The sequence below is a fragment of the Rhinolophus sinicus genome, linkage group LG06 (assembly GCF_036562045.2).
Source record: "Rhinolophus sinicus isolate RSC01 linkage group LG06, ASM3656204v1, whole genome shotgun sequence".
Lineage (NCBI taxonomy): Eukaryota > Metazoa > Chordata > Mammalia > Chiroptera > Rhinolophidae > Rhinolophus > Rhinolophus sinicus.
Genome location: NC_133756.1, coordinates 111,054,749 through 111,067,830, shown reverse-complemented (window position 1 = coordinate 111,067,830; position 13,082 = coordinate 111,054,749). Strand labels below are relative to the sequence as shown.

At 38.7% G+C, this 13,082-nt stretch overlaps 1 protein-coding gene across 18 annotated transcripts in view; it reads right to left on the bottom strand.

Annotated features, from left to right (window-relative positions):
* DLG2 (discs large MAGUK scaffold protein 2) overlaps positions 1-13,082 on the bottom strand; it is a 1,902,684-nt gene that overhangs the window by 688,519 nt on the left and 1,201,083 nt on the right. For all 18 annotated transcript variants that reach the window (XM_074335659.1, XM_074335660.1, XM_074335661.1 and 15 more), the window contains one exon: positions 4,646-4,699. In XM_074335659.1, coding sequence (XP_074191760.1) covers positions 4,646-4,699 — 54 coding nt within the window. The remainder of the gene's footprint in view (positions 1-4,645; positions 4,700-13,082) is intronic.

Below are 13,082 nucleotides of genomic sequence, written 5' to 3'. Positions count from 1 at the left end.
AGAGAAGTAAACGTTTATAGTTCTAGGCCACTGATTTTGTGGTGATTGGATACACACTAGAAATGGACTGTTACATGGAATGGCAGCAAATGGTACACTGAGTTCTACCATTTACTAGTTGAACTAGAATATCTGTGTTTTAAAATAAGAGATTTGCATTCCTCGAACCCCAAGTTACTTAACAAGATTTCAAATTCTTGATTCTTAAGTTTTTCACATGTTCCACAGTATATTTCCAGAAAATAGATCAAAATACAACCACCATGAAATGAAAGCTAGAGGAGGATGGAGAGAAAAGACATTCTAGAATCTCTCTGATTAATATTACTTTTCTAAAGTGGAAAAAATGGGAGTTAGACCTTCAAACAGTCTGCTGAAGGGAAGTATGTCAGGAGAGGTGGCTTTCGTGCCAGTTGGTTGCCGAGTACCGAGAGGGTGACATGCCACCTCTTCACACAGTTCATCAGGAAGCTGAACTTACAGATCACATGCAGGCTCTACTCACTCTTAAGTTTCTAAGAACAGAGTATTTTCAGTACCTTACATTAGACAATATTCAACATATACTGGGGAAGAATAAAAAGGTTGAGTGAAAAACGGAAACTACTGAGTGCTGAAATGGGAATGTCCTTTTTCTCTTCTTGCTTTTCCTTGGGCACCTGTGTCCTGGGCTTGTCCTCTTGTGCTTCAGCCATCATAATGAAAATAGCCCTCTCTGGGTAGTACTATCCCACCTACTGGGCCCCATAATGAAAAGATCTTCATTAGGGGATTGCTGCTTTGCATGAGAGGCAGGACTGACGCAAATGTAAAGTGCAACCCTAAAGTATCATGACATCCTCCTAAAGAATCATGACACCCTACAAGGATGAGTTTATTTGAAGCAATCACTTGTAAGAACCAGAGTGACCCCATTGCTAATGGCAGACACTTTAAAAGCTCTCATATCCCTTAATCTACCTTCCAAAAAAAAAAAAAAAAAAAAGAGAGAGAGAGAGAGAGAGAGAAGAAATCTCTTTAAATATCTGCTGTACCTTTTTCAGACAAATTTCCTTTGACTACAGATTTCCTGTAGTTATTCAACTGCCGCATGCATGTATGCCAAGGAATCATTTCCATAAGGACCATATATTGCTAAAATCAAATTTGCTAATTGGCAAAATTAATACATTTACTTGTAATGAAATTATTTTTGAGGAGGACTTTAATATTATAAGTCAAAATTTGTCATTTAGGTAATATTTTTAAAGAAGGAAATGTTCTTATGCAACATGACTGATATGCTCTGGGGAGCTCTAAAATCATTTTTTCATTAAATAGAGCTGAAATTATGCGAACAACTAGAACATGAGAAATAAAAGAGAAAAACAAAGTATGGAACACTGGGGAATGAGAAAATAGACTGCAAACGGAACAGTGATTTGTTCAAGGTTACCCAGTGAGTCAGGAGAAAAGGGGAGAGTTGGGGCTGACGCTAAGACCCGAAGCTCATCTTCATTAATGGATATATATGTGTTTCCTCGAAAATAAGACCTACCGGAAAATAAGCCCTAGCATGATTTTTCAGGATGACATCACCTGAACATAAGCCCTAATGCGTCTTTTGGAGCAAAAATTAATATAAGACCTGGTCTTATTTCCGGGGAAACACGGTACTAGATCTGCCATTTTCAGTAGGTAGTGTATTCATGTTTCATCTATGTGAGGGAAGACATTCATATTTATCATTCTCTTGGGGTCTAGTATGTGTTACTTCATAAGAGTTTATCAAATAAAATGACAAATAAATAAACCCCTATCAAGTAAGAGTTAACAAAGCATGATTTCACACAATCTCATTTGATTCTTACAACCACTTCTACATCAGGCATTATGTAATTCTTGTCTTAGAGACTAATCTAGGTCCAGAAAGATTAAGTAACTTGCCCGAGAACACACTGCCATGAGTATTGGGACATTTTTACTACGTCAAGCTGCTCATCAAAACTCTCTAAAAGTTCTAACTCTTAAGAAGGTTCAAAGAGGGTTGCATTAAGTACAGAACAGTTGAAGACGGGGGGCATGAAGCTCTTTGAAGAACTCAAAGTCAGATGCCAAAGTCAGATATTTAGGGGAATGGGAGTACTTTGATTAGCTTGGTATATGTGGTAGCTCTTACTAGCTAATTAGTTGGGATATCACATTGAATATGTCTGTATGAAATCCTTAGGTTTTATTGATCAATTTGCATGACGGCATCTGGCAGCTAAGCCATGAGGACTTTAACAGAAGGCTTTGAAATAATATAGGTCTACCACAAGAAAGCAGTCCTACTTACAAAATTAAGTTTCTGTGCTCCATGTCTACTTGTTCAAAGTACTGTTCATTTGCTTTGCCAATGGGCAGTAAAGAGATTTACTATATCAAAGACAGTGGATTCCTTAAAGACATGGATCCCTGCTCTAAGGGTGCTGAAGCCTCTGTGAAAACTTGCCTTCCACCGAAAGTTACATGTAGCACAGGAGTAAGTAAGCAGACTTTTTTCCCCAATTGAGAGGCAGAAAACAAGGGAGGGAAGGAGAAAGGCAGCACGACAACAGGCATTAAGTAAGACCTCAGACTCTACAGCCAGGCTATCTAGGTTCATTCTTGGCTCTACATCTTACTGTGCAACCTTGAGAAAGCTACTTGACCCCTTTGTGACTCAGTTTCCTCTTCTGTAAAATAGACATTTCAATAGTACTTATCTCATAGAGTTGTTTCGAGGATTAAATGAGTTAATATTTGTTAGTACTTGTCAGGTATACAATAATCCCAATATAAACATTTAATAAGTAAAAGAAGGTAGAAAGAATGAGAGATACAATACTGGACCCTGTCCTTAATGCATTGTTTTGCTTCCTTCTAACAGAGTCCTTTACTTTCCACAGCTGGGGCCAATTGATTCCTACCAGTAAGCTTAAACCCATTTCCGGTCTGACCCCACACAACTCTTGTTCAGAAAGATTTAAGAAGCCCTAGCTCAATAGTTCAGGTGACTCAGCATTAAATCAAGTTTGCTGTTATTCTTGTCCTGACCCCGTGTCCCAGTTTTAGTCACTTGCTCCTGTAATCAAGTCCCAACCTTTCTACTCCAGTTCTAGCATTCTGCTCCCCTGTGGCTGAGTCCCAGCTTGCAGAGCCTGCTCGAGTCCTCCAGTTTCCTTTGAGGCAGACACCTCCCGAAGGGCAGCCTCTGGACTAGACACACTTTGTTTGGTACACACAGTGTTTGAACTTTCGAAAATTAGTTGTCTGTATTGAAAAATTGCAGGGTTTTACATAAACATGCAAAGTCCTGGCCCCCATTGAAACACTGGATAGTCTGACAACATTTGGCCTGCATTTCCCCTTGGTACCATTTTTCCCTGAAAATAAGACCTAACCGGACCATCGACTCTAATGCATCTTTTGGAGCAAAACTTAATATAAGACCCAGTCTTATTTTACTATAATATAAGTCTGGGTCTATAATATAATTAATATAATATAATATAATATAATATAATATAATATAATATAATATAATATAATATGGGGTCTTATATTAGTTTTTGCTCCAAAAGATGCATTAGAGCTGATGGTCCGGCTAGGTCTTATTTTTGGAGAAACAGGGTACCAACTCACTGGTGCTGAGTGGCGGCGGCCCCTTTTGAAAGGCCATGTGCTCTCTATTCCCCACTGTCCCCACACTTACTGCTCAATTTGTTTCTGGATCTGGATCTGTTTGCTTGGTCCTTGCAGGCATTTAAGATTGAGTTCTAAGAATGACAATAGCTGGTACTTAATCAAGCAGGTATTTTGTGCCAGATATCCTTATAAGTGCTTCACATGCTTTACTCATTTAACCAAAGCCCAGGAATCTGTTTGTTCTTATATCATTATCCTTGCTTCAAACTCTGCCTGCATGGGTCTCTGTCTGCTCCGTCTTCCCGAATGACTATTCTCTACCCATCAGCTAAGGGCCACTCACAAAGCTTTCCTGGACCTCCATAATGTCAGCCTCTCACCCATATCATGGCCTATTGCTGATCTCCAATCCTTCCTGCTATAACCACCATAGTGGTTATATTTCAGGTAGACTCCCAGGCTTACTGATCTGACTGAGCCTGTTATCTCATGTGCCATGCTTTTACAAAACCATACATTTCATTTTATGTAGACAGCCTTTACCCTCACAAAACTTTTGTTTCAATTCTTGTTAGAAGCCCAGCAAAATCCAGCAAATATTTACTGATCATTGACTTAAATACTATGCTCTCTAACAGAAATCAAATTGAGTATTCCTTTACGAAGGGATCCAAGGAAGTTTGTTCATCTCTTCTATAAGAAATTCAATTTCTTTTCAGTGAACCACCTAGGAAACTAACATTATCTGAATACATTTAACTATGCTTTTTTCTAATGACTGGCACTTTGTGTTTTACAAAACAAGGAATGAAAGAGGAAAACATTTACATGGCTAAGCCGAGAGTTAGCAAATATCAAAAGAAAACTTATAAAACTCATTGTCCACATAATTTCATAAAATTATTTGTATTGGGTAAAAATCAATATGTATTAAATTTTAAATTTAGCTGATTAAGTCCTACCTTTTTAAGGAAGTCTTAATAAAAGTGTTACTTACGTAAGGAATTGTGTCCAACGTATCTGTGTTGACGATTATAGGAGCAGGGCTGGCCTAAGAAAGAGAAGCAGAAAAAAATTTTAAATAACAAGTAGTCTATTCTGAGAATCTGTTAACTTCTTTAACAAGGAGATCCACAGAATTTCTTGAAAACCTGTGTAGGTACTGTGTCAGCTGTTGGGAGAATAAACAACATAGCTCAAAGTCCCCACGCCCTCCAAATATTCGTTTGCTACATGTACCACATAACGAAATGAAGTTAGCAATAAAACTTATACACATTTTCTCTTAAATTTTATCCATAGTGTAGGAGACAAGGATTTCTAATAAATTGGGTGAGAGTTAGAGTTTGTAACATTTCTTTTTAAAATGTCTGTGTTAAAGAAATTTGACTTCTCTCTCCAGGAAGCAAAATTAAACCTAAACCAATATTTATAATCCTTTTCTTTGAACTGCATTTTGAGAGTATTCAATGCAAAATAGAAGGGTTCACTTAGTGATATATTTGTTTACCTATTATGTATAGTGTCATCGTATATTTTTGTTTGTTATCTATACACCTCTGCTCACATACCTTGGAAATCTTTAGATAGAAAACTAAAAATAAATCAAAGATGACAGAAAATCATATTGGATATGCTAAAATTTCTTTTCAAAAAAAATTTGTACAAACTGCAGTCATTTACCTTGAAGTTGAGTATGAATCTGTGTAAAACTGACAGAGGAGAGCTACAAGCCAAGTCATTAGAAAATAAGAGATTGCAATCTCTATTTGCATTAACCAATCTGACTTCCTGAATACTGAGTAGACCTATCTTTATTTCCCAGTTTCTAGAATTCTCACAGCAACTCTCCCTTCATCCCCTGAAGGATCCTGAATCTTCTTCCCAAACTGCAGATTTCATTTAGATAGAAGAAATACTCTCATCATGATTAATTGAGAGCTGTTTTATATGAGACAGTGTGGTTTTGGCATGTGCTCAACTTTTGGGATATTTCATTAGATGTGCCCTCTGGAGTTAACAGAGTTAACAGCTTTTTAAATGTCAATTTTACCCATGGGACCCTAATCAAATGATAAAACAAACAGCAATCCAGCAAATTTTCCAAAACAAAATTCCATGTTTTAACTAAAAACCCTGGGCATTGAGAACATGACCCTGATCTACATATATACGTAGTGGTTCAACTAGATGTACCTGGCTTATTTGTTAACTCCTAATAACAAGTACCTTGTGGGTAAATAGGGGCTTTGTATAAAAAGAGTTTTCACGAGACCCCACAAAAAACAGTGCTTGATAAGAAGCATCTGGTGTAGGAAGAACATGAGGTTTGGAATCAGCAGAGACCTGGGCTCAGTTTGCTTTAGCACCTTCCTGATTATATGATTTGGGGGCTCAGCAACTTCATGGTGGTGTGATCTGGGGGCAAGTCCCTTAACCCCTGTTTCCTCATTTGCCTTCTCTGTAGAATGGGTATAGAAATCATCACCTTCAGAAAAGGCTGAAGAATAAGTGAGGTGATGTATTTGAACGCACTTTGTAAACTTAAATTTCAGAATCAATCTTAAATATTATCATTAGTAATTGTCCCTAAAGATGGACTACTGCAAGGGCATATTATTGGATGTTTTGTAAACTGTTTATACCTCGGAGATCTCAATGCTTTGTTAGTGGCTATACAGAATTCATTAGATCATGTGAATTACCATTTATTGAATACATTTTAACTGTCCATATATAAGGATATGCATATACATCCCTATTTAACCTCAACAAAACCATACTGATGAGACATTATTATCACTATATATATGTTATAGCTGAGAAAACTGAGGCTCGGGGAAAGTGAGAGTAGAGATATAACACTGGCCTTTCTAACCTCCAAATCCGTTTTTTTTTCTTTTTTTTTTCCCCTTACCAAGCTGCTCAATGATCCCAGGATCTAGGCGGCTCCATCATGAGAGTCCTGCAGTAACTGGAAATTTCTAGCTACAGCACAACACAAGACCCAGCAAAGCAAAGGCCTCCGTGAAGGCAAGAGATATTTCAGGGTCATGCATATTAGATGTTGAAAGCAATCTGGTGATGACTTTATGGCTTTTGTTTAAGTTATTGTTTTATTTTTTCTAGTTTTGATGACATCTCTCCTGTGCTTTCTCCTTGGGTCCCAGGTCTGCAGAAAGTGACTGTGCCTTGTCTCCTTGACTAGACTGAAAACTTTCTGAGTACCACACTCAATGTTTGTATTTTACCTTACTATCTAGTATTGTATGACCAACATATAAGCAGTGATTTGAGTTGGGATTTCCAACCTATCTGACTTTTGTTCTTCTTCTTACAAATTGTATTAATGTGGGCTGAAAATCAATTTTACAGACAAGCGCATTTCTTATATGGTACCTTCATCACTTTTGTATATTTATGTTGCTATTTTCCATTTCATATGTGTAAATTTGGTATTTCGAATCAGGCTTTCTATTTAGAAAACAACAAGGACTTTATACTTCCTTAGGGTTCTTCACAGGTCTTAGGTACAAAGAAGGATCTCACTAAATACAAGTTATTGACTAAATGTATCTGTAAAATATAGATGAGGGTATAGAGGAATATAATACCTCTTTATAAGCTTTGGAGAACCTTTCTAAGAAAACACAAAAACCCTCTAGTTACCAATAAAACAATGAGTATGACTGTGACTACTTTTCCAAAATCTACTTTATAACCAGATTTCTTTAACCAGTCACTGGACTATCCAGCTTTTATGGAATAATAATTATTTCGTAGCTCTAGGATGTGGATACTGTGAATCTTGAAGCACAAGCTATGTTACATGGAAAGCTCATTGCTCCTTCTTAGTGATAAAAAGATCCAGAAGGCACAGTTAATACCTACATCTATAAAAGTCACTAAAAATGCATGAACATACAGGATGTGTGAATTGTGTGAACACACACACACACACACACACACACACACACACATCACATATGTCTGACATTGGCAACTCCCTGGTGTGAGTAGCAAACAGATGCCCTGGTGGGCTATTCTAATAACACATCATTCCCCTGTGCTGCTAAACCAGCCTCTCTGAAAATTCCCCATTGCTTTGCCTCGGGACCCTCAGAGTCCTCCCCAGATGGTTTTTACAGAGGCTTCCTGGAATCTTTTAGGCATTATGTGGCATATCGTATCAGCAGAAAATAAAAATCAAGTGGTAGTAACACATACTGCAGTAGAATCCCAAGTATGGCCCAGAAGTGTTCTTACCAGTTGGTAATTTCAGATATTCCCCTGTCTCAGCCTGGCTCCTGTTTTTTGTCTCACTGTTGAAATCATGTGAGTCCATGCCTAGTTTGATCTAGTTTGGTTTCTGAGTCTTAAAACTAGTTCCCCAGTTACTTTGGTGGTTCCCTCTAAGATTTATCTCCACACTTCACATTTCACCCTACCTTTTCTCTCTCTATTGGACATTCTCTTTAATTGAACTCCTAAATCAAACTGGTAACCTAGTAGATTCAAGCATCCCCCATTAATATGCTTATTTCCATTAACTGGGAGAAGATTTGTAGCAAATATATATATATATATAAATCTTTTAATAAGAAGCTTCAAGGCTCATCTTTATGTAAATCTAGGCTAACTATAAAGGCTTAAGAAAATTAATCTCTCTTGGGTGAACCAAACTGTAAGATGTAAATGGTTTCCCTTTTATTTTAGATTCTCTTCCGTGTGGAGAAAGCCAGTTTACAGCAAGAAGAAAAAATAAAGGCAATCATAGAGAAGCGGAAAGCAAGAAGCAAGCAGAGAGAATACTGATAAAACTTAAATTACAAGATCAAGTTACTCATGCATTTCACCACCTTAGATTCTATGGGATACTCAAATATTCTTACCGTATATCAATAACTTTGCTTACGCTAGGAGAAGATAAACTTCTGTTACATGCCACCAAGAGAATGTAACTAATAAAGACTCTGCTATAACGAATGCAAATTTTCAAAGGAGTTCATTGGTTCTGACTGATGTGGTTACTTCATGGTATTTGTTAAGTACCAGACCTGGGAAATGCCTCTGACATACATGGGCAAGTAGTCACCAGGCCAGTTAGAAAGAGGAAGCCTCTTCGAGCAAGGCATTGGTAAGGGTGGTAGAGCAGCCAGTCAGCCCAAGAACATATTCTGGGAAGCTTGGGTTTGAGAAGAGCAGGACAACTAGGAGGAAGGTCAAAAGACTGAATCCAGGCTGCGGCCGAAACTTCTAAGCAGCAAAACAGAAAAGGAGAGAAGCCCACACAGTCAAGGAACTTACATGCAGCAAGGACTGAACAGTAATACTAGTCATACTGACAGGGCTAGGAATTGTGCTGGGATTTCAACTGACCTGGAACAAGCAAGTAGAAGGCAGGTGGATGTCACTAGGCCAAGTGAAACAGGAGGTAAATTATGGCAAGAGTAACATGGGACCCAGCTGCGTCTGGGGCCCAGCATCTTTGCCTTGTCTTCTCATCCTTAAAGGACAGGCTCCTCAGTGGCACGTGACACAGCCCTCAAAATGACTTTTATATATGCTATGGCATGACAGCTTGAAACAAAATGAAAGCCAGTGGATGTTTTAAAATGAGTCCATTTATGCGTGTATGGGATTTCACTGAGAAGGCTGGAGATTCCAGAACCTCACAGTAAATCTTAGCCTGGCTGCTACATGATAACATATTAGCAGTCTTTGAGCTGCACAATTCACACAGAAGGCTGCCATCAGGGTGAGTCCCAATCAGGCCATGTCCTAATCCCAACCAGGGAAGTAAAATTTGGGGGTTACTACCCACACACATACTCAGGTCTAAAATGAGACACCTAACATTATATATTAAATGGTATGTTAAGGATTAAACTCAGAATGACTTTATTTCTATTAGATTTTCTCCTTAACCTTCCATCATGTTGGTCTATTATAGAAATTAAAAAAATATATATATGATGTGGTTGGGAAGGGGGAGACTTCTGCCTCTATTTCCTGCGTGGTACTACAGGTCTCTGCCGGGACTGACATGCTTTCTTCCCTCTTCTTTCCCACAATACTGGTCTGGAGCCTCACATCCCTAGGTGTTGGCAGGGTCCTACTCTTCCTTGAAGGATTTACCTAGAACCTGCAATTGTCTGACTGAGCATTATCACCACCTAGAATCTCATGATACCATGACCCAGCCACACCTAAATCTCCCGATATATAAACACTGAGATGGATAGCAATAAGGCCAATCACTTACATAGCACTTATTTATATCAATTAGCTTATTTAATCCTCACATAACTCAATGAGCCTGGTACTACTATTCTCAATTTACAGGTGAGGAAACAGAAACGAAGTAACTTTCTACAGTCATCCATGCAGGAAATAGACAATCTTTGAACACAAACAATGTGACTTAGACTCCATGCTCTTGACAGCCATTGTCTACTGTCTCTCAAAATGGAATCAGACTTTACCAGAACTCTCTGGATTCTAATTTTCACTGCTCACCAACAACTCAGAGGTCAATTCCAGTCTGATGTATCTACCTTGATCCCGGCTAGTGCCAGAACCCTTCCCGGCCTCACTGTGGGTCAGTTATTGGGCCCCAGTACATCACGTGAACAGGCCTGTGGGAGGCATGGTCCATGAGAAGGCTAATGGCACAGGAACACCCAGGCTGACTGAATCAGGATTCTTTTGAGTACGCGCCAAAGAAAAAAATTGGTACATCACTGATTAAAAGCATATTGGTGGTTGTGTGAGAGAAGAAAAACAAAACAGAAAGAACAAATACACTTTAGAATCATAAGACTTTAAAACAGGGACCTTCCTGATCATTTAATTCAACCCTTTCATGTTACATATATGAAAACGGAGAGCGAGAAACTGGAAGTGGCATGCCCCAGATCTCACAATTACTTAGTATCAAAACCGAAGACAGGATAATTATAAGAGCCACATAATAAATAAAAGAAATATCAAGCATTTATTGAAAGATTATTATGTCGTAGGGGCTCCGACAAATACTTAAGCTATGTCAATCCATGTAATTCTCAAAATGTTCTAAGCAAAACATTAGTTTTTCCATTCTTTTTTAAAAGAATAAATGCAAAATGAAAGAAGGGAGGTCAAAGTGGTTAAGTCCCTTGCCTAAGGCCACAGCTGTCAGAGGTACTATGACCGGGTCTCAAACCCATGTCTTTCTCGCCCCAGAACCCATGCTAGTAACCACCTCTATCTCCTGATTTCTTCTCCTGAGTTTTTCCAGGCTATCTACCAGGCTGAAAATGCAGATAATTTCTGCCCTGAAAGTTGCTAGTTTCTCTTTCACAGTCTGAAGAGAAATTTCTCACTGTACTGACTCAGATTCAATTCCCCAGTTCTCAGAGGGTTTCTAGGTCCCTTAATATCTTGTAAACCCCCACTTGGAAAATAGGGCAATGTTATTTTCCAGTTAACCTATTTCCCAAGAAGTAAGCTGGAGAAATCATGCATGTGAAGCAAAAGAGAGATGCTCTGTAGAGGTAAGGTTATTTTATTTATTAGTGCGGTTATTTTTTGCGTTCCTGGATTTTCTTCTTTTCATGATCCCTTTCCACAAGACCAGCCAGGTGGGTGCGGTTCCATACAGCTCTGATTCACCACCCATAGTAGCACCAAAGGGCGCTGGTCGGTCTCCTGGTGTGCCCTTACCCTGCAGTGTCATAGGGCACCCATGTCACAGGTGAGGACACTGAGGCAATAACAGATGGGTGGGTGAGAAAACAGTGTGAGTGCCAGAGGCTTGGCTAGCCGAAGCTTAACTGCAGGTTAATGGCTATGGCAGGATGTCACAGGGGAGCAATTTTGGGAGAAGCTAAGACCTTGGTCCCTCTTCCTAGCACTTAACCAAATGCACAGATGATTACCTGTCTAGCTTACTACCATCCTAGCTCAGAAAATAGGCAGAAGGAATGGGAGGTTCCTGCTTAGCTTAAATTCAGTCCAGCTCTGCTTGCCAGAATTCTCTTAATAATAAAAATAACATTATCCTTACTTTACAGAAAACTGAGGCATAGAGATGTTAAGCATCTTGCCCAAGGTTATCCAGCTGGTAATAGCAGGGCCAAGTGTCAAACCTACCAGTCTGATTTCAAAGTACATAACTTTTACCAACTGCAAAACATTCACTTCTGCTCCCTATTAAGATTTTGTAAGTACCCAGAAGTCTGCTCTAGTCAACACAAATTCTCTCACTGATCTTGGAAAACCGACCATTAGCATTTCTTCCTTTTGGATTGAAGTGTTAACATGTTTGCGTGGTGTGCCTTTAAAATACAAGGCAGTGTAATATTTTGCATGCAATGGATGATATCTTGAGGCCCTCAGTTAGGCTGAGTTGGGCACTTATTTATGGCCAGTGCAGAAAAGATGGGGCAGCCTGGAAAATGAGGCACAGAAAGTACAGACACAGAACCAAAGAGAGTTTTCTTCAGAATCAATCCCACTTGGAAAAAGAGATAAAAATTGCTTGAACTGTTAGTTATGAAGACTCAGACCTCCATTCTGTACCCTCTCCACATACCTCTTTGTACTGAGTAGAAAAGGCTAAAATATTTAATATATACATATATAGTCAAAGGATGTGAAAGGAATAGAGTCAGTGGAATTGTAACAGCTATATATGATGTCAGAGGGATAGTAGACTTAGGGGGGTTATCACTTTGTGAGAGGTATAAATGTCTAACTATTACATTGTTTTGTGTACCTCAAATAAATAAAAAAAAAAAAGGCTAAAATAAATGACTCACCAAAACTAGGTCTGCAGATAATCACTGAAACTCAAATTAATAATTATATTATATTGACCACCAATAATATGCTTTACAATATATAAATTGTATCCACACATATTAGATCATTTGAGTCTCACAGTAAGAGGGAAGGGAACTAGCATTGACTAAGTACCACTGTGTAACAAAAAGTATGGTAAGCTTTTCAACCTGTGTCTTCCTGTTTACTCCCCACAGAACCGCAGAGGGACTTGTGGAATGTTCCCTTGTGTAATAAATAAACAGAGGCTCAAAGGGATTCAGTGAATTTCCCAAAATTAGACAGCTGGAGGGAAGCAAAGCTGGGATTCAAACCCAGATCTGCCAACTTTAAATCCCTTGTTTTCCCCCATTATTCCATGATGGCAAAAATCCCACTGATTCACACTGAGCTTTTACAAACCTAACTGCTTCATTTGTGCAAGTGCTCTCTGAAGATTATACGAAACATGGAGTGATTAACTCAAGCCTCGGATGTGATTCAGTCAATGTGCTTCATGCCACAATAACCATATCTACTTAATTCACTGATTCACTCCATGTAGTGCTATTCCTGGAAAGATCCATGTGGATACCATCTGCTCCTTTTTGCTGAGCCACCAAAGAGCTACA